Below are 26,934 nucleotides of genomic sequence, written 5' to 3'. Positions count from 1 at the left end.
GGGGGACCCGTGCGGCGGGGGCGCGCCCGGAGAGAGGGGGTGTGCGGGCGGGTGCCCGGGGCGGCGGGTCGGTGTCGCCTGGGCCCTGCGCGGCTGCCGCCGGCGGGATCTCCCCGAAGCGGCTGCGTGTCGGGGTGTCCCCGCCCGGTGACCCGCTGCAGGGCGGGGGCCGCCCGGCGGCGATGCTGAGAGCGGCGGGAGCCCGCCTGCCCCGCGGCGCCCGTGTGCCGTGGCTGCGGGCGGCCCGGGAGCGCGGTCTGGGGGCAGAGCGCATCCCCGGCGGGCGGGAGGCGCAGCGCTCGCCGGCAGCGGCCGCGCCGCGGCTGATTCGGAGCTCCTTTGAAAAATCCCCACTTTATTCCGTCACGATTAAAAATGGAGTCCTGCTTTTCGGTCAGTTTTGTTTGCCGTTGTACAGCACTTGGGTTTGTCAGGGTAACGTGCTCACTTCGCATCAACCATTTTATGCTGCCTTTGGTCCGTGGGTTGGATTTTGGTTCGGAGCGGTTTTGGTAAGGTGGTGTCTTGCAGAAACTTGCACTGCTATTCATGTTTCTTTTGCTGCAAAAGGATGTGTCAGGCTAAAACTAAAGGGAGGCAAAGATTTTATTTCGGTTTTGCTAAGCCGAACAACCACACCTCTTAGGTCTGCTTCTAGGTTTACAAACTACGGTGCAGAGTCCGTACTCTTCAGTTTTTTCCTCTCCCAAGCTCGATTTCAGCTTCTTACTCTCCATGCATTTCAAAAAGTAGGAGGGTGGCTACAGCTGGTATTATGCTTTGTGGCGGTAGTTTTGCCTGCTGCTGTTAGAAACGCAGTTCCAGGTGTCTTAGTTTGGTTTTCAAGATGTCTGATTCCCATGTATTATTTAATGGAAACTTTTCCTTGGAAGTATTATCAATTAATTACGAATTACTTCAGCTCATGAGGTCTTTGCCAGACTGCTTTTTTAAGAGTATTTCTCCAGAGAATCATGGAGAATGATTAGAATTTCCTTTTTGGGTTTGTTTCAGGTTTTTTCTTTACTATTTGCTTTAAGTGAGTGAACAAGGAAAAAAAAAGAGGTTAACATGAGTTAGAATATTTCTAGAGTATTTTTATCATTAACTTCAGTATGGTAATGAAATATGTCCAACATCCACATTGCATGTTGGCTTTTCTGTGGATGGGGAGAAACAGTGTTTTGAATGTTTGTTTTTTTTTTTTTTTTTTTTGCTCAAGCATAAGTGGCAGCACCGGTGTGTTTCTGGTGTGGCTGTATTGCCTGGGATGATGAGGTGGTGCTCCATCTGCAGATGCCACAGGAGGTGATGCCAGTGAATGCTGGTAGTGGTACAGCTTGCTAGCCGGACAGGTTATCAGTCTTCTTCAGCTGTAAGACTGTGTGTCCCACATGCTTGGCATATCCTTCCCCTGTGCTGGCCAGCTTCCTCAGAAGTTGAGGCTGCCTTTGTGAGATCTAACCTGAGGCGCTGCTTTATCCTCTCTCTCCCTGCTTCCATATGACTTCAGTGGTCAGAAACATCCCTTGACTCTTTCACCAAATCCCTCACTGCCCCTTTTTTTACCCCCTCACAACAGAGGTATAGCCTTGGCTTCAACATTTGCTGTACAGTGCCTGGTCAGCACACCGGATCTTTGCTTTGACAGGATCATTGCATCTCATCATACCTTTCTTTTCTGATAATCATAAAGGCTGGAGGGGTAGATGTGGTTGCTAGCTTTATTTTACACTGGCTACTGCCCATCAGGTAATCCTGAGATGTAAGTTTTGTGAATTGTATTGTCACTGGTAAGTGGAAAGCTTTCCACAGTTTTGGTTCAGGTTGTGCTACAGAATTGGGAATCTGGCTCTTGTGCAGGGAAAAGATTAGACAATGATAACAGATTCCCGCAAATCTTCAAACCCAGTGGATCTGACATGAAGCTCTGTAGTGTAGCCACAGCCCTGGAGGCAAGTAGCCCATTACTAGACTCCAGACATTTATAAGCAGCTGTGCACTTGAGGGTTGCTTAATCACTAAGCAGTTTATGGAGGATGTGGCCTGCTGCAGTGAGCAGTGGGGTTAATAGAGTTCTGAGGTACACAGTCAAGTCTTGACTGTTCATAGGAGACTATCTGAGTTGTGGATTAAGTCTGCTGGGTGCAGGGAAGCTCTTAGCTGTGCTGCTTTTGGGTCATGAAGCTGCGTGCTGTGACTCCTGCTGCCCAGGCTCACTGGTCCTGTGAGACCATGGACTTCTCTCCTTCCCTCTCTCCTCTCTTCTTCTTCTCTTCTCTCTCACCGTATGGTGCCCTAGCATAATTTGTGTGTGTCTGGTATTATTGCTCTCCTACTCTACCTGTACCCTGAAAAAGCAGTGGATGATCATAATGACATAACCTGTTTTCTTTCGTTAATGTGACAAGACAGAAGTATGCGGAGGTGAAAGCAGCAGATTTAACAGTTGAAAATATCTGTGCAGGCCTTGGCTTTGCATCATGATGTCAGTATGATGGTGTAATTACACAGTCACATTAGGACCCTACTTCACTCACGAAGAGATAGTGATTCAGATACGGGTTTTTTTTAAATCTTCACACTTCCTTATGTGCTCCATGTGTTGTTTCTGCCCCTCATACATGTGTATAATGAAACAGTTTTAAATTTCCTCTGGGCTTCTCTGTGCGGCCCTGACTAGCTATGCCATGTGATAGGGAACTGCCATTACAGCATCCCTTTATGGTGGAAAGTTCTTGTTCACTTTCACATTTTGATAAATTTTGCCTCAATCCCTGCACAATTTTCCCTTTAAACTATCAGTCAGTTTTTGGCATGATGGCTGAGAAATGTCAGCAGACTTTTCTCCTGCCCCAGGAGGGCATTTGTTTATGGTTTTTTTTGGTGGTGTTTCAATTTTTGCATGTTCAGAGCTCAAACTGTGCTTGAAGGTTTTAGACTCCCACAGGGGAATCAGGAAGGCAGAGAGCATAACCACTGACCAGATGTGATGGCTTTTCTCACCTTGCACTCTTAATTTCTCAGCAGGTATTGAGATGATGCCTACAAGGGGGATTCACAGTTCCTAGCTATGTCCTCCATTCCTATCTCTTCCATCAGACCACATGATAGATTAATCCTTGCTTGACCAAAGTGCATCCATTTTCTGCACTAAGTGATGCACAGGTCATGGAGAGGGGGATATGGGATGTGGGTGGATTAGTTTAACAGTATCACAGTGCACAGGGAAACTGAGATGTGATGTCACCAAAAGCCTCATTTCTTAGATTACCTGTCTTCAGAGTGATTGAGTGATGTTTCTAAAAAAACTTTAATTTTCTAATTTTCTAGCTAGTTTTTGGGGTTACTTTTCATAAAATCTGAGCTGTCATCATATAAAATTATACCAGCAGCTGCATGGGATTTTGCACTTACCCCATTGATGGCAGTATTCCTCATGGCAGTAGTTGGTTACCTTCATCTGCAGACATAAAAGAGTGTAATGTCTTGTGGATACTTTGCCCAGATCATCAGAAGAGGAAAATCCACGGGGTTTATTTTTAGATCTGAGGCTCTGAGGAGGAAATTCCTGTTCTGTCTCTGCCTTGCTGAGGCTGGGCACTTTCAGATCCCTGCTCCAGGTGTTTTATCCCTGTATCCTCTGAATGTCTTGCTCTAGTCTCGACATACAGTTGTTTTGGACCCTAAAATTCCTTTTTCTATTCATTTTCTTTGCCTTGTTTCCATTCTTCATCTCATGAGTAGAGCCAAGTCCTCTTCTTTGGCTTGGTGGCCTCTAACTTAACATCTTGCTGCTTCATCCCTTGTCGTTGTCACTCTGTCTCTCCAGCATTGGTGCTGTGAGAAGACTAGAGAAAAGAAAAAGCTGCATCTCCTTAGCTGTGCTTTTTCCCTTTAACATGGAATTCATTAAAGACAGCCAAATTAAACTAAAAAACCTCCACAGCATAACTGTCTCTAAATCACTGTCTACAGTGTACTGGCCACCTGTTTTAAGATCATATTTTTTGCCCCCTTGCTATGGGTGAGCTCTTAAACTGCACAAGTGGCAGAGCTGGCGAGTTGGTGGGTTGGCAGGTGGAGCTGCTGGCAGTCAGATTTGTGTGCTTTTGAACACTTCACCTGGGTTTCAAGAATTTGTAAGACTGATTTATTTTCAAATAAAGATGCTAATGTTGGAAAAGTGTATGGAGAGGGAAATCAGTAAGCACAACAGTGACTAATGTGTTGAATGCTGTGACTGGCCAACAATTATGATTTACTAAAAAAAAAAACCAAATTATATCCTGGACGTTGGATAGTTAAAGAGGGACAGAAAATGCGTCAATGCAATGTTTAATTTAAAAATGTATTTTCAGAGAATGATTTGTTGTAGTGTTTAAGCCTGGATTAATATTTGCTGTCAAATGTTCCCTGCTGCAGAAAACATCCAATTCCAGTTTGGCACTCTAGTGATGTTCAGTATTGGCACCTTCTGATTATTTAGCCTGAGGGAGTCCCATTGGTATCAGTGAGACCACCTGGAAAATTAAGTTTCTATTCTGTTGCAGTGACTACAAAATTTAATACCTATTAATTTACTAAGGGGAAATCATTTTGCCTCGTAATACCATTGTGTTCTTCTAACTGCAGAAATCAATTGAATGCAAATTTCGCTGTCTCTATCAATGCAAATCACGTTCAAAAGGACTTTCATGTTAGTTTTAGGATTTTTAAAACATACAATTACATGCTTTGGTAGCAAATGCAGTTCATGTTCTGCAAATCTTTGCAAATAGAATCATGTTCATGGTGTTACTGAGTAAAGTAAATACTATCCTTTCATGCAAGCAAGTACACACCCATTTAAGTTTGGGTTTTTTAAATTACTTGCTATCAAAATGGTTATCAGTGCCCTGACAGCATTCTGTGTTCGTGTGATTAGTTATTGCTCAAGTGTCGTGCTTTCATGAGTAAGGTTTAGGCTTGCTGTTTACTCTATTTCATACAAGGAAATACAGTTTTTGAGCTGATCACTTTGATTTGCCTGTACTCATCCCATATCTTACTCCCAGTGATCTAACAAATAGTGACAAAATGATTTCTAGGCCTTGGAGACATTTGTAAGTTTTCTTCAGCCTTGCTTACAGCCTTGGGTATTGAGACATCCTTTGATATTAAAGTACTGTCATGACTGGCAGACGTCCATCCTTCCCTGCTTTTCTTCCTGCAGCATGTGTGAGGGAAAAAACCAGAGGAAAACCTTGCATTCAGCTCAGAGTAAAATACTACAGCTAATCTTCAAGGTGTCTAAATTACAACAGAATTAGTAGGGCATGGGCTTTCTTTAAACTGTTTTGATAGAAAATCAGGTAATTTCAAAGAGGCCTCTTGAAGCAGTAATCTAGTCACTGGAGTGGGTAATTCCATTTTGAAAGCTTGTGGGATTTCAAGTGGAGCACTAGCATTTCCTGGTAGACTTTAGTGACATTTATCTTGAGAGCATTCACTCCAACCTTTATGTCTTTGTTTCTCAGAGTCTGTCAGTCCTCCTTCCTGGGCTTGAGAGGGATATTGCTGTTGTTCCCATCCTGGATGCTTGCTGGGAGAGGAGGTAGCTTATATTGGAGCCTGGCAATTGAGTATGCCTGGCACTCCCCAGCTCCACTTCTGTGCTGCCGATACCCATTATGAGAGCAGTGTACAACTGAGGTCTCTGTGTGCCACACAGATGCCAGAGATGGTACATGACAGGGCTGGGAGCCAGCATGGCATCGTGAGGGGGATGTCTGTGGGAACCAACAGCTCCACACTCAGGAGCTGCTGTCTTGCAGACATGCTGGGTACTGCATCTCCTGTTTCCCACTGAGTTTTTACCAGCTTCTTTAGCCTTTAGCGTGGAAAATACAGTCTGTCACACTGAAACTTGGGAAGGATAGACCAATGACACAAATATCCCTAGATCTGAAACTGTAAGAGGTGCTGATACCACTTGATTTACCCTGTTTTCTTTTCTCTCTTGCCTTGTACGTTTGGACTGAGTCTGGTGGCTAGCTGGCTCTCAGCCTGTGCAAGTCCAGCCTGCAGTGTTTACATCTGTGCTTGGCATTAGGGCATCTACTGCATGCCACAGTTATCTCTATTTCCAGCCTGAGCTGGAGTTTGCCACTGAAAACTTGCTAGAGCAGGTGCAGTGGAGTCTGCTTTAGTTATTATTAGAATGTCTGTTTCTTGAAGCACCAAGGTTAGTGCTCTGTAGAAATTCAAGTTATTAAAAGCTCTTGGAAGGCTAAAGTGAGAGGATTTAATGGTTGAAGTGCTTTTCTGTGGGGACAATTCATGTACAGACTTAAGCAACAGCCAATGTTCAGAACACATTAGGGCCCACCAGTCTTGTGATAGTCACTAATCTTGGCATTCACCATGATAGAGGTCATCAGAAAAATCCACATGATGCTGGGGAATCTTCTTAGCTGGGGCATGATCGCTTATGGCACAGAGAACCAATTGTCTTCTGAGCTGGTTAAACCAATTCAGAGTTCACCTGAGAGTATGGGGGTGCATAGTTGTCCTGGCACTGATACAGGTAGAGGCTTAGCCCTGTTCTCTGGGGATCTTTCCAGTTGGATTCAGGTGTTACAGCACAAGTCAGGGCAACATGGATCCTATTCAGAGAGTCTGTACATCCCAAGCAAAAGCCAAAGCTGATGACTGAGGTGTTTTCTGTATTTGGACAACACATATTAAATGGAAAGAAACTGGCTAAGTTGGCTAGATGATAATTGTACAGATTATGGTGACTTCTACAAGACCATGTGAATTCTCATACTGGGTTTCAGCAGCGTAGGCAGTAGGTTCAGCTTGGAGCACAGATGGCTGTGTAAACAAGCCACAGAATTATTGTGCACATGTAAGTGCCTGTTTTCCTTAGTTTGTACAGTTTCAATCTTGATTTTCTGCCTTACTTTGGTGAGGTTATGGTTGAGGTGGGAGTGGGTGGTTGAATGAGAGCTGCAGATAACTGTATCACATGCTAGTTGCTGATTTCATAAACAGGCATTAGCTCAGACTGTGCTGTTAGTTAGGTGTTAATGTGGCAGGTATGTGTTAAGCCTTCATGATTTCCATCGTATCTTCCTGCTGCTGTGAAGTTTCTAGGTGGTTTTTTTTAACTTATTTTTTTATTGTGAAGAGATTGCCTTGGAGGTCAAGTGTGAAGTTACTGTAAGTGAAGTGCATGGAGATAGTCCTAGCAGCTACTGAGCCCTCTGGGAATCCTGAATTCTCAGGTGAACCAGGGTTTAGCAGCTCCTAATTACCTGAAATCTTTTCTAGGGGAAGGTGATCACTTCATGTTATTACTCAGTTATTACAATTAGTGACATCTTGCACATGGGGTAAAGCATGTGAGGGAACTGGGCTGCTTATGGCTTTGTTCTCCTTAAGTGCCTTCTGAGAGTAGGTGTTGCCTGCAGCTGCGTGGTGCTGGGGGGGTAGGAGTGGGCTCCAGGTTGGCACCTGTTGACAATGTCCATGTGCAGGTGCATAATAGATGTAAAGTGGTCAGCCAGACTGGCTCCAGACAGCTCCTCTTTGCAATGGCAGTGGCTCTGTCTGTTGCTCACTGAGAATGGACTGCTGGCCTTGGCTTCTCTTTCCAAGAGCATGAGGGAGTCTTACGGCACAGAAGAAAGCCCCTGTTAAGGGTGGATTAGCAGGTACTGCTGTCTTGTTTTTTCCCTTCCCTCCTGGAAGCTTTCATCTTGATCATTCAGCAAAGATTGCTTAAGAAGTTTTGAAGAGATATCAGTCATCATCTGTGAGTGTAACCAGTATAAGCCCTGAGCTGAGCTGTTTTGAAAGACTTCTCTTACTGTTTGTCAGCTGTTATTTGTTGTTGTTGCTGCACTGAAGATCCAAGCCTGCCTTTTGGATCAACTTGTGAAGTATTTTTTCTCATTGCATGCACTTAGGCTCTTAGGAAGGTGGCTGATCATTTCTGTATTGCCATATTATTTGTACTGTTTAACCAGTTATGAATATGACAATACCATTTTGTCACATCTTGGTAATTTTTGGAATATTAGATTGTATTACAAGGTTCAGCAAAGCAAATACATCAGACAATTAATTCAAGTTTTCTCTTTCTGTCTGTTTTGTTGTTGTGGTGGTGGTTTATTTTCTACAGCTGCATTACAGTATTAGTGCAGTAATATTGTATGACTTCAATTAAAATAACCTATGCTGATGGCAGAGGAAATTCAGAAGATTCATGCAGATGGTTGGTATGGAGTAGCCTTCCCCAGGAATGACTCTGCTCTGGTTCAGGCTGGCAGAGTGAACAGTTCCTATCTGTGTAAGGTTGTGAAGAGTTCATGAGTTTCATGAGAAATCAGGGTAGAGATTAAAGTGCTTGATTTGCAAGGTATGTGTCCCACAGGAACCCTTCTGGTCTCAGTAATGTGCTGGCAACTAGTGTGTCCTTGGCACAGATGAAGAGATGCTAGAGTAACAGTAGATGAAGAACAAGCCATAGTAAGTGTCTTGCAACCAATCCAGTGCAAAGACCTTACCCCTTTCTTGGGGATAATTTCTTTTTCCAGATCCATAACAACCTACTGTTGCCTGACAGTTGTTTTAAGATGACAGTAGGGCTGCTGTCTCTTCCAGCCGCCACCGCACTTCCCTCTTCTCTGCCCCCAGCCTCACATGTTTAACACCTCCCTTGAGTTTTACCAGAGATGGCAAATCTGTGCAGTGAGCTGAAACCTATGCTGACGAGTACGGGAAATAATTATCTGTTTCTGTCCACTGACTGAAAAACTCTGGTGCTTAATACAATGGATAATGTGGGAACATAGCAGGGGAAGAGCGAATTTTGCTTTAGGCTTCTGCATTGAGGAGTTGGAACAAATGAGAGCAGTCACAAAACTGAAACCATGGAATCACTGCATTTGGCTTGCTGGGTGCATCTTTGGTTTTATGATGGGTGTGTAAACAAGTAAACAACATTCTCCTCAGTATACTTCACCAGAGGGAAGTTCCTCAGGCAGCTGTTGTTCTGCTGCCTTCATTTGGGTCATAAAATGGGAAGGATGGTCTTCATGAACTGCCTTTCTCTTTTATGAAAAAGGTAGAACCAGTTCATGAGGGAGGATTTTTTTTTTTGTTGAAAGGTATTTCTCAGATGTTCTGTTTCTATTCCTGTTCCTGGCTTTTATGGATGTTTATAAACCTGAAAAGAAAAACGGAGAAAAAGCCAAACAACCCAATCCAGCTTCCTTGCAGTCTTCCATCATATTCTCATTTTTGAAAGAAAAGTTAATTTTATGGTGGCTCTGTCAAACATAAAACACAGCCTTGTTTAAACAGTGAGCTATCTTCGCACAAATGTGCATGTGTTTGGAATATTGTATGTTATTTCTGTTTTAGAAGACATTTATGTACTGCTCCTTCCAACTATTTTCAGAATCACTGTTCCGAATCACTACAGAGGAATATGAGAAAACATTTATTTTTTTATGTGGAAACATAACGTCTTGAAAGAAGCAGCACGCGCTTGTAGTTGCAACTTGACAGCCTACGTTGAAGCTGTTCTGCTACACAAAGCTGCACGCTGTCTTGTTTTGTTCTCTTAGGCTGTGAAACCCATCTTGAAACTGAGAGTTAAATAGAAGTTCTTTTATCATTATTTTGGCATTCTTGTGAAAGGGGCTGCTGGGAGAATGGGTGTTGCTCTGATATCATGTAATCTTTCATTCTCCCTCAAGTTTTCAGTTTCATAGCTTTGGAAACCAGAAACCTGTTGAGCTGTTAGCTACTTGGAAGCAAATTATAATTAGGGCACAAACCAGCTGGGGATTACAGGTGTGGAGGGGCAGTTTGGCCATGTAATTTCTATTTACTTCCCATCATAATCTCTCTTGACAGCAATTGGTAACACTGTCATCATAAAACATTAGGACAATGATTCTAGCTAGCTCTGACTTTTTGAAGAGTATCTCAAAATGCATTTCTAATTACAGGAAGCATAAGGGCTTGATAACAAGAATTTTTGAAGTTCTGTAATACTGAAATAAGTGCTCTGTCTCATTTATAAAATGGTGATTAAATAACCCAGACCACTTTCAAGGGTGTGAATTGATGGGAAGAACTCTTCACGTTACCTAAAATGTGGCTCCCATACTGATCTGAATGTGGTCTCTTTTGTTCCTAAGGCATATCTGTTGCCAAGAACTGGCAAAATTGCACAAAAATTGCTGTTTTCTGCTTCTTATTTATTCTTTATGCAGGAACATGTGGCATGGTTATGTTTGGCAGGAGACATGGGTACAGAGAAGTCTGTATTCGGTCCTGCACAGTCTGTTTTATACACATACACCTGCTGGAATTTGAAATGTTAGGCAAAACCAAATGTTGGCTTGAGGTTTTTGTATGATGCCATGAAGATTTTTGCCTTTTCTTTTATACCCCTTTTATACCTTTTTGTAACTTCTGTATTCTTAGTGCTTTTTCCCTACATTCTTGGACTTGTTTGTCAAGCTAAGAGACTAAACATTTTAGAAGCTTCATAGTTAGGGATCAGTGTGCCCCAGACCCCAAGGTCCTCTCCAGAACACATTTTGTAAACTAAGCTAGAGCCATCCAGGGGAGGGCTCCTTGGGGAGAGGGGGGCTCACTCGAGCCTCTCATAGGGGAATCTTTGATAGATATGCTAATTAGTAAAACCTATAATGTTATACCCGATCTTTTTGGGGCATACTCAGCTGGGTGCATCTCGATGCATATGACCTGGACGTGTGCGCCTAAGGATCCTTAAAATAAATACCAAGGTAAAATCCCTTTTCCCCTTCTAACCGTGTATGAGTCTTGATTTTAAGACCAGGAAAAGGCATCAGTATGCTTTTCCGTAGTGGAGTTTTCTGCTTTCTTAGATGCAGGAAAACTACAGAAGCGTAGAAGTTTCTACCGAGACAACTTAAATTAGCCATGCTGGGCTTCTCAGTTTCTGTTGTGGAAATACTGCAGCAGTTTAATCAAGGACTTCTCCAAACCAGCAGACTTGATAATAGCAAATCTGTATCAGTGAAAGCATGTGCTTTGACTAGCATGGCATAACCCATGCTGTGGAGCACAGCAACGTGGCAGAGAGACCTGTTAGTTTTCTGGAGTGTTTCCTATGCAGCTACAGTGACAGTAGTGAAATGTCAGATGAGTTCCCAGAACAAATCCATAGAGACCAGCTTCTCCTCCTGGCAATGATGTTTTCTGGAGCAATCTCAGTGGCACCATTTAACAGTTCATTGGAGTCTTTTGCATGAGGGAAGGCTTTGGTTAATTCTGTTGCTGTCTTCAGCTGTTCTAGACCTGCTTTTGCTGTGGTGATCATGTGACCAGCCAATTCACACTGTGTAGATAGAAGATCAGATGAGAGAATGTGTGGAAACTTCGTAATCATCTAGTGAACTTAAACGTTGAAGAAGACGTGGCTGTCCAGAATTCGTAGCTTTGTCTTTTGCTCATAGTTACGCTGTATGGGAAGTTCCTCAGGTAATCTGGCATCTGTAAGTTCTTAAGGAGAAGCTGGAGAAGATCTCATTCCACAGTACTTCCATTGACCAACACGGAAAAGGGGGAAAAAAAAGTCTGTTGAAAGTCGCCTTTATTTTAGCCTTTAGACACCCAGTACATGATCATAATTAAGTAATTGCGCACATATTCTGTGGAATACATGGGCTGTGGTGATATTTTTTGTATTTCAGTCACTTATTTTATTAATTTCAGTTTTTGTCTGCATAGTGAAGAGTCTGTAAACTTCTTGGGGAGCTAGAGATCATACATTTTTGCATATGAACTCAAAAACATGTTCAGAGGCTAATCAAGGAAATGTTTTCCTTTTTTAGTCAGTTAACTATGCCAGTATGGATGAACAAGTATAGTGTCTTTATTCAATTCTAGACTTGTCTGTAGTACTTTCTTGGCTGTCAGCTATAATTATACCTGCAACTGTTAGAACATTTACTCTCTGCAGCACAGTGAGAGCATAAGTGGATTTTTGGCATGTTCTTTTTTTCGCTGCCTTCTTGCAGTGGTGGAAAGGAATATGTACCAAAATAGATGAATACAGGAAATGCATAAGTGAGAATTGTTCATATTGGAGCCTCCAGTACCTTGCCTCACAGATGCCTTCTGATGATTTGCCTTCCACGGGTTCAGTTTAACTGGCTTCTCTGAGGTAAATTGCATAAGGATGCTATAATTGTGAACTATACTTTCAGACCTTAAATATGATGAAAGAAAGACTGACAACAAAGAAAAACTTTGCAGAGATGCTTGCTGTGGTAGTGCGACTTGAATCGAAGACTGGGAGAATGGGTGGGAAAACTCTCTGAACTGGTAAACTGACAGGTTTTGGTTCAGAGCAGGTAAGTTATCACTCACTTCTGCTCTTGGCCAGCAACATTATACTCAATAATACACATTAAAAGAGTGGAGAAAAAAATTAGTCACTGGTAGCCAATAAAATTGGTGCTTTTCAAAGACATCTCAAAACTTGCATGTTCTTAGTGGGCTTTTCAGAGACGCAAGACAACCAATAACAATATATTTGTCACATGTATAGAAGGAACGTCCGAAGAATCTGTAGGGAAAGCCTCTCTTACCTCTGTTCTCTTCAATTTGGTAATTTGTTTTTAGTGACTGAAAAGTCCATATTTTGAAATGAAATAGGCTTTTTCTTCTTTAAAGGAAAGATTTTGGCAACGTGTTGCAATTTATAGGCCACTCCCTGAAGGAAAGGTATTGCAGATGAATTCTTATTGAGACAGAGAAAAATGAAGTGAAGGATGTGGCATCTTCCAGGGAATGGCTCAGGAAAGTTTTTCTGTGATATTTGTGCCTTTTTCTTCTGTATAAGTAAGTTTTAAGAACTACAGTAATCTTGAATTTACTGAAAGTAGCCTTGAAGATTTTGTTTGTTTATAGCCTTTTCCAAAAACTTGCTGGGAAAGGGCAAAACCACTAGCATGGCAAAGATCTGTTGTTGTAGAGCACCTGATTTGTGTATTGCTGCTGTAAGACTGATGATGATGGATAGTGTGTCTCTTACTGAGAGTTGGAGTCAAAGTACATGTAGCACCATAAAACCTCTCATTCTACTGCAAATTATGTTGTGTTATTTGTGCAAGCAGTGATAAGAATGAATGAATGAAAAGCAATGCAACTCAGTGGTGGTTTTTTTACCTGCTCATCAGATAGAAATTTAAAGTCCTAAGGGGAAAAAAACATCAATCATGGCAGCCTCTCTCCTCAAGGCTCTGTGCACCTCTGCCGTAAGTCCTGGGGCTCTGGCCAAGACTGGGGAACTTCAGGAAACTGTGTTTTAGATGGGGTGAGGCAGCACTTGACCACAGAAGACCCTGAAGAAGCCTGCTAGTATTTGAAATCAGTCACACAGAGGTTAAAGGGCAGCCTGACAGTTCTGTTGGAGCAGTACTTTCTAGGGAAGTGGATGAATTAGGAAGACAGAAATACGGAGAAGTATCTGTAATACTTGAGTAAGCATCTAAAAAGTTCTTACAAAAACTCCAGTAGAAAATTTCCAATCCCTTTTGAGCCTCCCAGCTGCAACAGAGCAGCCAGCAATGGGAGCCATCTGTAGCCTGTGGTGCTTTGGTGAGGAACTGGAAAACGTCATTGGTTCATAAATGCAGAACGTTTTATTGTAGAACATTTTTTTGTGTAGAAGCTGATATTGTTGCTGGGAGATAATTGAAGTAAACTGTTCTTTGCTCAAGGATATAGCAAAACTGCTACTTTGCTGATAAAATACCATGTTGCATTTGGATTTTTTCACCTGTCTGTGCTGCAGAACTGTTTGGTTTATGAAATTTAGCTATCCAGAATGTCAGTGGTGGTGAGTGATATTGATGCCTTGGAGTGGCTACCTGAAAACAGAGGCTAGACAAGAGTAAGAGAATAAAAGCAGGTATTTATTGAAGGGCTTTCAATAAATGGTACACTGTGGGTACAGAGCCCTAGGGCTACACCCAAGATGGACGCTGGGTCATGGGTTTTTCACGCTTTTATAAGTTTGGTCCATTTGCATATCAGGGTTAGTTCTCCAATTACAATTTCAGGTAATGATGTAATTACCCCATGTTTGCTCCCCCTGTCCAGAGGCTCAGTTTATAAATTTTGGGGCCTGGGACACCAAGGTGTTCTTGAGTCCAGGCCCGGAGAGGATTTATGTCTAACCAGAATGGGAGAGCAGTGGCTAACAGGCTGTGGAGTGTTAGAATTATAGACTAAAGCAGTACAGGATCTGAAAAATATAAAAGCTAAACCCTAAGGCATCAGTATAGTCTCTATTTGCCTAAGCAATGTAGTGAAGGCCCTCCTTTCTGTACTAGGAACATAAGCTGTTTGTCTTGCTTTTCAAAGTCCTATGCTTCCTCCTTCTCTCCCGAGCTGTTGTCTCTTGCTCAGTCCCAAAGAATAGATCAATTCCTGCCTCTCCCCATGATTGTGAAGCTGGGCTGTATTGGTTACTTGTTTTTCAAACAAACATTTGTGTGTGTTCTCCCCATGTTGCCTCTCAGGCTTCAAAGCAGCCCTCCAGGAGCATTCACAAAGCTTTCTCCTTGCTTCTTAAGGCCTTACAACAGTATCCACAGATGCTTGAGGAGGGCTAACGCTTCTGAGGTGCTTTGGTTTTGAATATTAAACAGGCTGTAATGTCATTTTGTTTCTTTATTTGTGCATTTCCTTATCTCTTTTCACATGCTTATCTCTTTTTGGCAAATACTGCTTTTTGCACTGACCCAGAGCTAGTGCTTGAGGCCCTTTAGTAATACAGGTTGTTAGTAAGAGCTTGGTGTGTGTTTGTCACAGTGTTTAAAGAAAGTACTGCAGTAAATGGGCCATTAAGTTATTAATGTATTTGTTTTACCTTCTACAGAAGCCCCTTGTGCTACTCCACTGATCTGTAGCTTCGGGAGGCCGGTGGACCTGGAGAAGGATGACTACCAGAAGGTTATATGCAACAACGAGCATTGTCCGTACAGCACTTGGATGCACCTTCAGTGCTTCTACGAGTGGGAAAGCAGCATCCTTGTCCAGTTCAATTGCATTGGCAGAGCCAGGAGCTGGAATGAAAAGCAGTGTCGCCAAAACATGTGGACCAAGAAGGGATACGACCTGGCTTTTCGGTTTTGCTCCTGTCGGTGTGGGCAGGGTCATTTAAAGAAGGACACGGACTGGTACCAGGTGAAGCGAATGCAGGATGACAAGAAGAAGAAATCAGTGTTGGAGAAGAGTACGGGAAGGTCCATTACAGAGTCAGCAGAGGAGGCCAAAAAGGGCAGGCCAGCCAACAAGCCTCAGAAAGGCTTGAGCAATGACCTTCAGCGAAGGCACTCTATGGACAGGCAGAACTCCCAGGAGAAGGGTGTCATGGGTGGCAGCTACGCTGTTCGCTCACCTTGTGTCTCTCCTGGCCAGTCCCCGCCCACCGGCTACTCTATCCTCGCCCCCACGCATTTCAGTGGCCCGCGTTCCTCGCGATACTTGGGAGAGTTTTTGAAGAATGCCATTCACCTGGAGCCTCATAAGAAGAATATGGCTGGTGGGGGCATGTTCAGGAATGCACATTTTGATTATGGGGCAGCTGGCTTGCAAGCACATAGATCAGGACACTTTGATACCCCTGTGCAGTTTCTGAGAAGGCTCGATCTGTCTGAGCTGCTCACTCACATCCCCAGGCATAAATTGAATACTTTCCATGTGCGGATGGAAGACGATGCCCAGGTGGGCCAAGGGGAGGACCTTCGGAAGTTCATCCTTGCTGCTCTCAGTGCCAGCCACAGGAACGTTGTAAACTGTGCTCTGTGCCACAGGGCGCTGCCAGTGTTTGAACAGTTTCCGCTGGTGGACGGGACCCTGTTCCTTAGCCCATCAAGACATGATGAGATTGAATATGATGTTCCCTGTCACCTTCAAGGTACAGGTTGTCTGTCAGTCATGCTAGGTTTCATTAAATTATGGAACTGCCTTCTGTGCCCTGTCCTTTCCATTACAGATTTTCATCCCGATTCTGCATTTTTAAGAAGTTCTATAAAGCTTGAAGTAATGTCCAAAATGCTCACATGGATCAGATTGAAACACTTAGAAGGAATTACAAAAAGATGCTGTATAGAAAGATCCATGCCTTGTGTTTGGGCTTACAGCTAAACACGTTCTCATCTGATTTCTAGGTAGACCATGGGAAGGTTTTCCAGCCAATCTGTTCTGCAGCATGTGCATGCTCATTTATCTCTTGTGAGCTTTACTCCCAAGATACACATCAACCTTTTAAACCTTTTAAATTTAAGCATACTGTGCTGCAGCCTAGGTGAAAGTTGTATTTGCACCACTGATGAGGGTGAGGTACCTCTCATCTGCTTTCAGACTAGAGAGTATCAGTTTTGTTTTATAGTGAAGTAGTATTTTTTAAATATGGAGAAGACTCTAGTCTGACCTGTGTTAACATAGGCCTGGAGAGGCTGGATGTAGTAAGAGTAAGCTTTTAATATGGTGTGTTAAACAGCAGTCTAGTAGTGAAGGTTTTAGACTTATTTTGGAACTTGAACGTGCTTGAGCATGTCTTGATCATGTCCTAGCTCTCAGATGAGTTGAGGCCAAGGCATATGTTTCTTTTTTCCTCCTAGAGAAACAAGTAAATGTGGGCCAGCATGAGCTTTAGCGCTTCCCAAAAGCTGTGGCCCAGACTTAAGTGTTCAGGGTGGTGGTACATGGCTAGATGTGCCTGTCCTGCAGCCTGCTGGCAGCCAGCATGGCTAAAATAAGTCAGAGAAAGTATCCCTAGTCTGGTGGTCAAAAGTATAGATTTACATGTTGAAAAGTGTGTTGGTGAGGGATTAACCAGAGGTATTTTAACATTCAAGTTTCTCACCTTTCAATAAAATACATTGTATGCCATGCGTGGTCATAATATGTGTTATGTAACATACTTTTGCTAAGTAAGCCTTGTATTTTATTTTTTTTTCTTTCCTTGAATCACTGTGCACTAAGTCACTAAACTGTATTCATGCTAACATTATTGTTTCTGTCTTGCCTAATGTACTTGGAAGAGAAAAAGTGATAGGCAAATCTACAAGCCAGAAAAGTTCCAGGATAAACAGAATATACATTTGTGAGCTAACTATGCTTATTTGCTTTGGTGGGGAGTCACACAATATGCTTGTGATTTTTATCAGTACAGAAAGCTGGTTTAGTAATAGTGAAACTCGTCATTTGTTAACATTTGCCACTAAGAATGAAACTCTGTGAAATTATTTTTTTTTTAACTTAATTGCTTCTTAACTGTTGGATGATATATCTGAAAAACTTGTTTGGACAAGTTGCTGTGAATAATTAATTGTTAAAATTTTTGTTTCCTTGTCCTGGGTAAAATGGTTTATTACCAGAAATACTCTTCGAAATGAAATTAAGCTTATTCCAGGCTGTTATTTTCTTTTCAGAACAGAAAATCACTTATTTTATTTCAAGCTTGTTTAAGATACCAGGTGCCCCATTTCCTGTACAAAAAATGTCCTGAAAATTAGCGATGGGGCAATGTAGTTTTTATGAAGTGCACAAACAGTGCAGAGCTTCAGAGACAGTTATGTATCTTCCTGCACAACACAACTTCTGTGCGTGGAGTTGTTTGAACATCACCAGTCTCAAGTGTTCACTTTAGGACCAGAGTTTATTATATTTTCACTTTAGTTTCATCCCATCGTGTTTTCTAGAGCTGAACATGCCAGTGTAGAATAACTCAATTTTTACCAGTTCATACTGTTAAGTGTATTTTGTATGTATATTTTAAGAAGAGTCTATTTTTTCTTGTTGTTCTAAAATAGTTGGCTTAAAAACCAAAACAAGTTAAAACACAGACTATTAATTTCAGAAGTGTCTGGTATAGACTAATCATAAATTATTAATATTTTGTTCCCATTTGTGTAGAAGAGTTACAAGATGTATGTCTGTTGAATTACAGTTTGTGATGTGTTCGGTGCTTTGATGCTAAAGAGCACAAATTGCAGTCTGAGGTGAACACATGTTAAACACAGTCCTGGTTTGTTGCTGATCTGTAACTTCACTACTGCTTAGCTCTGTCTTATATAGCAGGGCAAAATCTGGTATGTCACAGGATAAGTACTCGGTGTCAGGTCACTTCTAATGGCCAGCTATTAAACTGCAAATCAGTTTAGTCACTATGAGTCAGGCATAATCTGGGTGCCAGGTACTTATAATTTGTGTAGGAATTTTTGGTTTTTTGTGAAAGTTGGTCTCAGATTTTGCATTGGTAAATTTAATCACATGTATGTAGTGAAAATATTTGATTTCCAAGCCTGAGCCACTTGATTTGTATGACAATAAATGTAACTCAGGTTTTGAAAGTCATTATGCATACAGAGCCTAAGGTCATGATAGAGCTCGATATATTCAGAGTTCTGAATGGCATGTTAAAGTCTTTGTATGTGCAATATGTAATGTTTTAAAATACACTTGTTGTTAATGAACAGTCAGAAGGAAGTACATGAAAAAATTTGCTCTTCTTCCTGTTGCTTTTTTTCTGTGGGGAATGTTAGGTCCTTGTTTCCTTCTTTGCTGGAAGATACTGGCAAGTTGTTAAATGAATCTGTACCAAGTTTGTTACTAAGCTTCAGCACTTCTCCATTTCTTATGTCAGGTGGGGATGAAGCTAGGGCAAAATTCTGGTTTTGGAAATACAGCAAGTGATCTTACAGCTTAACCTGGCATCTTTTCTTGGAGGTTTAGCAACTTCTTTTATAAAATATTTTGCTAAGATCTACCAGCAAATGATGTAAGGGAGAGTGGGCAGGGTGATGACTAATTCATGAGTTCTGCATAGCTTTAGTCAAGCCCCGTGTATTTCCTATAGAGAAGCAGTTTTTACTTTATCATTCACTATTTATAAAAAAAAAAAAATAATGTGTGATTTGTATCACTGAAGGTCAGATAGCACATTGCAGAAAATGTTTGTTTTAATCTTCTCTTCTAGTCTCCTTAAGATGTGTCTTTTCTGTCCACAGGAAGGCTTATGCACCTCTATGCTGTTTGTGTAGACTGCTTAGAAGGGGTTCACAAAATTATATGCATTAAGTGCAAGTCCCGATGGGATGGAAGCTGGCATCAGCTGGGAACTATGTATACCTACGATATTCTGGCAGCATCTCCCTGTTGTCAGGTTAGTACCATACATAAGTAAGACTCATAAGGTGAAATTCCAACTGATTAGATAAAGTCAAGGTTGTGTATCTCTTCTCCCTTTCCTCCTTCCATCCTTCTTTTCCAGCCTGTACCTATGATTGGAATACAAGAGGGCTGATGGATCTCTGTCCCTTTGTCATAAGAGGTACAATGGCCTTTAGCTAGACTAAAGTCATTGCAATGGTCAGTGGTTAATACATTTATGTTTTTAAATAAAGCTCCCTTTAAATGCACTGGTAATTAAATCTGATGCTTGATCACTAGCATCACTAGTGTCAGATACAGGTCCACATTTTGATCAGATGTTTCATGTTTTCATGTTCATAAACTGTGATTTATCCTAATTGTAGCAAAGAGGTGGCAAGGGAGCAGAAAGGTTCAAAGTGTGCTCGGAGATTACTCAGCTCTCCTTAATCTTTGCTGTGGCTGACCCTGGGGATGGTACTCACCCACCACAGCCTGAAGCAACTTCATGTTAGTAAACACTTGCCTAATCTATGCCTTGAGAGTGGAAGATCCAAGGCTTGGGGTTACACCAGAGTAGACGTGTGCCTGAGACAGCAGGATTATTGGCATTCAAGGGAATTAATTGTCCATGTGATGGACAGAGCACTTCTGCTGTGCAGGTAGGGGTAGACAGCTGTGAAAAAAACATTTGTCTGGGAATGACTCAGTGCTCCACTCCAGATGCTCAGACACGCAGGTGGTGGTAGTAGGTCAGGACAGGAGCCTTGCAGAGATGCACCCATTCACACTGGGATCACTCCATGGTAATGTGCATACTTTAAAGCCATATGAAATGCCATTTTGTCAATATGCAGAATGCCAGTTTATTTTAAATTTAGCATATTTACCAAAATGTGTTGCTCAAAAGACAAGTACTGCTGCTGCTGGTTAAGGTGACATTGGTAGCAATTATAGCTACAGACAGATATATTACCTTCAAATTTAGTGTCTCTTGAGGTTGTAACTTTTTTTAAAAAACAGGAACTTTTAAAGGTAAAGCACTGATACTGACTTGCTATCTTCGTAGAAGTCAGCAACTTTAAATCTGAATTGCTTCTGTTGAATGTACAAGACAAGATTTAAGAGCTCATTATACAAGAGCCTTAATTACATGATTAATGGACAGTGTGACAGTACATGGTATATAAGAACTGCCTATAAAATCATTAGCTGCAGTGACTGTGATTTCCAGATAATAAGCATTATTGTTTCACCATGATTGTTACAGATGATTCTGTGCATACAGAAGAATGACATTTAAATATGGTATATAATATAAATCCAAATTGCCTTTCTGGTTTTATTTTGAATAATTTCATGCCTTACTTCAAAATATTTAGTTCTCCATCACAAATTCGCATGTAGAATAACGAACTGCAGCCATTGTCAAATTACTAACACTTAGCTGATGTGCTGGACAGTAGAAAAGGAGAAAACACTTTGGTTAAGAATTCCATAAAAATTCATAAACCAGTAGATTGTATTTCTTAAAATTTCTGCTTTTCAAGCAGAGCAGATGGCAATGAAGCTGTTGATTTATTTCTTTTTGAGTCTGGTCTCAGCAGGGATAGTACTTTAATAATTTCCTGCTCTCCTCATCCAGGAAAATCCCTTAAATCAAGGTGGCCTAGACAATACTTTTTGTTCTTTTCAGTGGAGAGCTGAAGCTTTCATTCGTGTACTGGGCTGTGAGGTTAAACTACAGTGCAGCTCAGGCCCTCACTGCTCATTTGCCACCTTTGCTCTTTAACTCCTTTACAGTCTCAAATCCCTTCTGCTTCTCTTGAGTATTCCAAAGGGCTTGCTGAGCTTTCATGCTGCCTGTTGCTTTCTTTGTATCAGATGGGCTGTGTTTTTCAGCTAGATTTCTTCTGAAGACTCACTTTTGTGTAACAGCTGAATATTAATAGCTCTGTCTGTCCTCACCTATGACCTTGAATTATTTCTCATATCCACCCAGTTAATGTTGCTTCTTTCTCAGCTGGATTTTGTAGAATAGTTTGTGTTGAAGTGATGTTTAGTTTGTATAACCTGATTTGTATTATAAATGTTTAAATAGACACTTAAAGTGACACAATACCATGTTGTGCTGATAAAGTAGATCGAATTATGCATTTTTAAGTCAAAAGATTAAAATGCTGGTATATTTTGTAGACAGATGATGTTCAAATGTCAACCTGAACGGTTGAATTGCATGGCACAAATACATAATTTCTCTCTTCGGGGCTTCATTAATGATTTATTGAGACAGCACTCCTTGTGCTGGGGATTGAGGAATTGATTCAGAGATTAAGCAGCACAAAACCTTGATATTCTCTACCTTCCATCAGTCAGAGTGGGAGGTGACCCACTTCCCAGAATTCGGTGGTGGTCTTTAATCTGAAAGGCATGGTGTGTGCCTGCGCGTTCCCAGTCCAGGTGAGGAGTGTCCTTACCAGCACATCCCATTACTGCCAGTTTTGTGACTGACCCCTTCTCCTGCTGGGGAGGACAGGGCACTGCCTTTGGCACCTTCTTTTCTAGAGGTGAGGAGCTGAGGGGAGTGTGGTTATTTCAAAACGTTTTTTTTGTTTGTTTCTTTGTTTTTTCCAGGCTCGACTGAACTGTAAGCACTGTGGGAAGCCAGTAATAGATGTGCGGATTGGCATGCAGTATTTCTCTGAATACAGCAACGTCCAGCAGTGTCCTCACTGTGGGAATCTAGACTACCACTTCGTGAAGCCATTTTCTTCATTTAAAGTTTTGGAGGCTTATTGACGAAAGCTTTGCTTTAGTAATAGCTATTTTATGGGTATTTCAACTTTATTACATATCTTTTTATAGGATTCATTCTGTGATGAAATCTAATTTCTTTTCTAACTGAAAGAGCAGCTTCTTTGTCAGTGTACATATTAATATGTATATATACATGTTGTTAAAACCAGAATCCTCCTGACAAGATCTCTGTGAAGGTTGGAGGCTAGCCAATTTAATGGCCTTTCAATTTATCCCATGTGTGGGGTAAAGTTCAGCTAAAAATGATTTGGGTTTATTTTTTGTATAATTGTAATACAGTTTGTACGAAGGGTGTGGGGAGACATACAGGACAGAGAAATATGTCCAGTTGGAAAATGGGTAATTGCATAGGGTTGTTCCTCCAGCTTGGTGGAAATGGGAAATCCTTGGAAAGAAACGAATCTGTTACTGTTGAATTCATTCAGCCTTTTGCATTGGTTCCCAGGGGCCCAAGAGCTGGCCCAGTGTTGCTAGTCCCCTCAGCAGGCTTTCTTTCAGATTTCCCATGACCAGGGCAAACTAAGGTATCATGACAAGTGAATGTAAATATGTGCCAGAAAATGCAATCTTGAATGAATTCTTCTGGCATCACGTCTTCCTGCCATGTATGTTTGATGTGCATTGCCCTCACTGAGTTATAGTGCAGGCAATAGTGCTACTTCCAACAGGGCTGTCATGTGCCCAGCTGGGTCATCTGTTCATACCAGAAGAAGCTGGAGATCTTAAAATGCTTTATTTGAAGGTGTTTCTTAACAGACATTTTAGGGAAGGAACTGGCTGAGCTGAATGGGGATGTGTTTGTATGTGCCTGCTGGGGCTGAGGCTTTGCTGCCTGCTGCAGGCTGCTGTGACTGGTGTGGAAGGAGAACCATGAAGTAGGATCTGGGCCCTCAGACCTGTCAGAGCTGAGAGGTACTGAGTACAAAACATCATCACTTTTTAAAACAATTAATTGCTGCACCTTCGTCTTTCAAAATTGTGTTCAGTCTAGGATCTAAAAACACGGAGATATTTTAAGAAAGCATATTTACTTTCTACATGCCTCTGTGCTGTACAGAATAGACTGCATTAAGCAGTGAATTTGTATCAGAGAGCTTGGCCCTGTAGACTCTGCAGTTCTTGTTTCTTGATTCCCATTTCTCCCTTCCCTAAATAAAAATTTTTAAATAGGTCATTAATCTTTTGCTTGGTTTCTCAAATCAGTTGAGATTTAGGGGACGTTTGGTTTTTTTGCTTTTCTCGATAGTATATTTATGAAGTGTTTGTCCACTTGGGAAGTGTGGGTTTTGTTTCTGTTTACATGGTGGGATTATTTTTTGTTTCTTCTAAAGTCTTTTGGTTTTCCAAATCAGAATCTTTTTAGAGTGTATCTGTTGAAATCACGGTCTTGAAAATGGCCCTGATAGTCTGGCACCCTGGGAAAGAAAACAAAACGTTAGAAGCCAAAATAGTGGTTTTTTTTCCTATGTTGGACTGAGAATTACACTTTCTGCTGAATTAAAACTCGAGGTGAATATCCATGTTTCTTTGTGTGTAAAAATGCCGAGTTCAGAGTTTTATTTCCTGAGTGTTGTCACTGCAGAATTAGCTCCTTTTAGCATTAGCTACCCTTCCAGTAATACTCAAGCTGCACAGAGTGCTTATGTTGGCACAGGTGACCTACTGCTGGTTCGAGGGGCAGTGTCCTTAGGTGCCACCCAGCTCGTGTGGTCCAGCGCTGGTCTGAGCAGCTGTGTTAGCAGGCTGTGATAGCCTTCACCACTGGTCCTCATCTCTTCTGTCCGTGTTCCTGGGCTTGGTTTTGGGTTTGGAGCACATTCTTGGGGTTTTGTGCAGTTGTCCTGTTTGCAACAGTTTTGGGAAAAACTGTGTCTTCTTCCAGGAGAGTTATGGGAAGGACTTTGGGAGACTTCTGACGCTGTCCTTTCGTGGCTACCATGAAGTTACACCAAGCCCAGTTACAGTGGGACCAGCACTGTAACCATTGTCCATAGGAGCAGGACCTGGCCTGGGCGTACTTGGGCAGGAAGGAGGTTTCTAGCAGATAAAACCTAATTAGCTGTGCGGTGTAGACTGCCCTTGTGGAGAGCAATCAAATGATAATTTGGATTAATTTCTCCAGAAGGATGAGCCCTTCAGCTTTGATGCTGTGTTGAGCAACCTGATAGAGTGGCTAACAAGGTTGGAGTTGTGTTGCCTGGCAGTACCATGAGAACCAGACCAGACAGACAACAGTGGCTGTCCCAGCAGCCTGAAATCATGCAGCAAAGACACAGCTCCTCTAATGAGAGCAATTAAAGCATACATCTCTTATTATAGCTTTGGTCTTGAGTGCCAGTCATGAATCTGGGGTGTCAGTTCCCACATGGGATACATGGCATTTTGTGCCCACTTTTTTGTGCAGTGGTGAGGGGAGGTGTCACTGTGCAATGCACATGGTAGGGGAGAAGTGGGATCTGGAGTTGTCCTAGATACTTGTTCGCTTTCTTCACTTAGAGTAGCTTAATTTACAATTCTGCCCTTTAAGTTCTTGGATGCCTCTCTAGACCTGTATGTGTGACAATCAAAAATGAGTAGATGTGGAATAAAGGGAATATAGCCAGCTTTAAAAACAAGTGTATGAGAGGTTGTACAATACATCCAAGTCAAAACCAGGAATGGAGCAGACTGAGAAAATGGGAAGAGGAAAGCATATTTAAAGCCTTAACCCTGACAAGGAATTACATACAGATTTATCCAAGAAAACAATTTAGTTCTTTGCCAGCTTTTCCTTTTAATTCTGCTGTTAAGTGAGTCTTATGAGGAAATGCCTATTTTCTTGTAAAACACATCTCTCAACTGGAGGCTAGCAGCACACGTAGCACTGTAAAAATGATCCTCAGTGGAAACCAGCTGAGCTACAGAAAGATTCCTCTGAACTTTCACTCCAAAGTAAATTATCCCTAATTTGTGGAGGCTTTCCCTGCTTCTTGTTGGTACTGAAAGCTGCTCTTGTGTTACTGCAAAATGCAGTATTTTCTGTAACATGCAGATTCCAATCAAGCAGTCAGCCCTCACCTTTGGCCGTGAGAGTTTCCTGGGCTTTGCAGAAGCAGAAGCTCAAATGTAACTTCTTTGGGGCCTGCTGGCTACTTTGGAGGTTAAACTAGACCACAGTTGCTCTGCTTTCTGTCTTGACAAGCACTGGAAGTAGTCATGAGCTTATAAATGCATCATAAGGGAAATTACCTCCCTAGCTAGGGAGCTGCTTGCTTTGGTTATTTAGCTAGTTTATTTTTCATTACCTTTTGTTTTTCTGATGCTGTGTGTTCTTTTTAAGCTGGCCCATGGTCAGATTAAATTTGCCTGAAATGTGTTTTGTAAATGAGAATGCAGTCCTCTGGATCTGGAGGTTCATTCTACTCAAGTGCACGATACTCCTTGTGATAGTAATAGGAGTTGCATGTGCAAATGCTTTTCTTTCCAGTAGTTAACTCTCCTTTCCATAGGAGAGACTTGCATTTAGGTAGACTTCATATTTTGGATGTGTGAAAATGATCTCATCCATCAGTAAGATGTCTACAAATAAATTTTGATAATCATAACTAACAATGTGGACATCTTTTACATGCTGATGTGTAATTTGACATTTATCAATGTTAACAGCCTGAAATTGTTGTTCTGTCTAATGCTGCAGAGTCATTAAAATCACAGTTTTATAGCCAGACCATAGACTATCCTATAGTCTATTTACATTAACATCTCCAGTAATGAGCAGTGTATTCATAATGAGTTTAATTGGAAAATTAAGGAATATTCCTGTAAGGGAGGCATCTAGCCCAATTTCTTTCTTCGTTCCTTTTTTTCCCCCCTCCCCTCATGTATTCCTCATTTTGCTGTACTGAGTAACCAAGGACAAACACGTTGTAAGGCCACTGGTGAGAAAACCCCTCAAAAATATACTTGTCCATAAAGGTTTCTTGTTGAGACATTCTTGGATTGCACTTTTGCAGATGGAAGAATATGTACATAGCAAATGAATGTTGATGAAATTAAAATAATTGGTTATGATATCATTTATGTGTGTTGTTAGAGAATATTTTGTTGTGAGTTCTCTGTATTAAAAAGTAATAAATACCAGACAGCTAATGGTGTGGGTTCTTCTTTCCCCGTTCTCTGGAGTAGTTTCTTACACCTGCCCTTTATAGAATTACTTCAGTTGCCTTAAGTTTAAAGGGCAGAGTAAAACCAGGTTTTTGGTGTCAGTTAAAGTGAAGCTTTGTTGTTGTCGTTTTGAACCGTCTTGTACTACAGGGGTAGTGGTGGGGTGTGTGTGATGTCTCACCTTGCCAAACTGAAGTGCTGTTCACTTTGTTGACGTCAGAAATGATCCTTCTGTAGCGCAGTGTGTCCTGCAGGAGCAGCTTCAGGAACTCCTGTCTGCTGTGCCAGCTGCTGCCTGTGGGGCTGCATGGAGGACGGAGTGCTGAATCCTTCACTTCTGGTGGAGTCTGTTAATGGAAATGTGCCCTCTGGTGTCTGAGAAATGTCAGAAGAGCTTCTGGAGGGGAGAACACAACAGGGTAGCACTAGGGCAAGAGGGTTTCCCACATCATAACAGAACACCTCATCTCGGGAGCCCAGCTGCAAATCTTTGCTTCCTGGCTAAGTTTTTTCAGCAGTCTTAACTAATAATGAAATCATCCATTTTAGTAAACCTTGCTCCATATGCTTATAGCATGATTTTTCAGCCTTTACATGTTACCACAGAGAAGTTCAGGTGGGATGCAAGTGATCAAGGCCATCTGGACATAAAAAAGGTAAAGCAAATACTGCTGGGAGGGAAGGAGTGCTGCAGCTCAGGAGACATGAGGTGGGATTTGGAGATTTGGAAACACACTCTAAAGAGCCCACTGT

At 41.8% G+C, this 26,934-nt stretch overlaps 1 protein-coding gene across 1 annotated transcript; it reads left to right on the top strand.

The window, feature by feature from the left end:
* Positions 1–182: 182 nt before the first annotated feature.
* On the top strand, positions 183–26,166 carry HECA (hdc homolog, cell cycle regulator). Its single transcript, XM_042016665.1, has 4 exons — positions 183–393; positions 14,942–15,982; positions 19,080–19,234; positions 21,856–26,166. The coding sequence occupies exons 1-4, from the start codon at positions 183–185 to the stop codon at positions 22,018–22,020; spliced, it is 1,572 nt and encodes a 523-aa protein (XP_041872599.1). The 3' UTR covers positions 22,021–26,166.
* Positions 26,167–26,934: the final 768 nt, after the last annotated feature.

This window comes from Corvus kubaryi, unplaced genomic scaffold (assembly GCF_017639235.1).
Source record: "Corvus kubaryi isolate FWS band 111438036 unplaced genomic scaffold, C.kubaryi_AGA036_p1.0 split3-73, whole genome shotgun sequence".
NCBI classification, from domain to species: Eukaryota; Metazoa; Chordata; class Aves; order Passeriformes; family Corvidae; genus Corvus; species Corvus kubaryi.
This window is presented reverse-complemented; position numbering and strand designations above follow the sequence as displayed.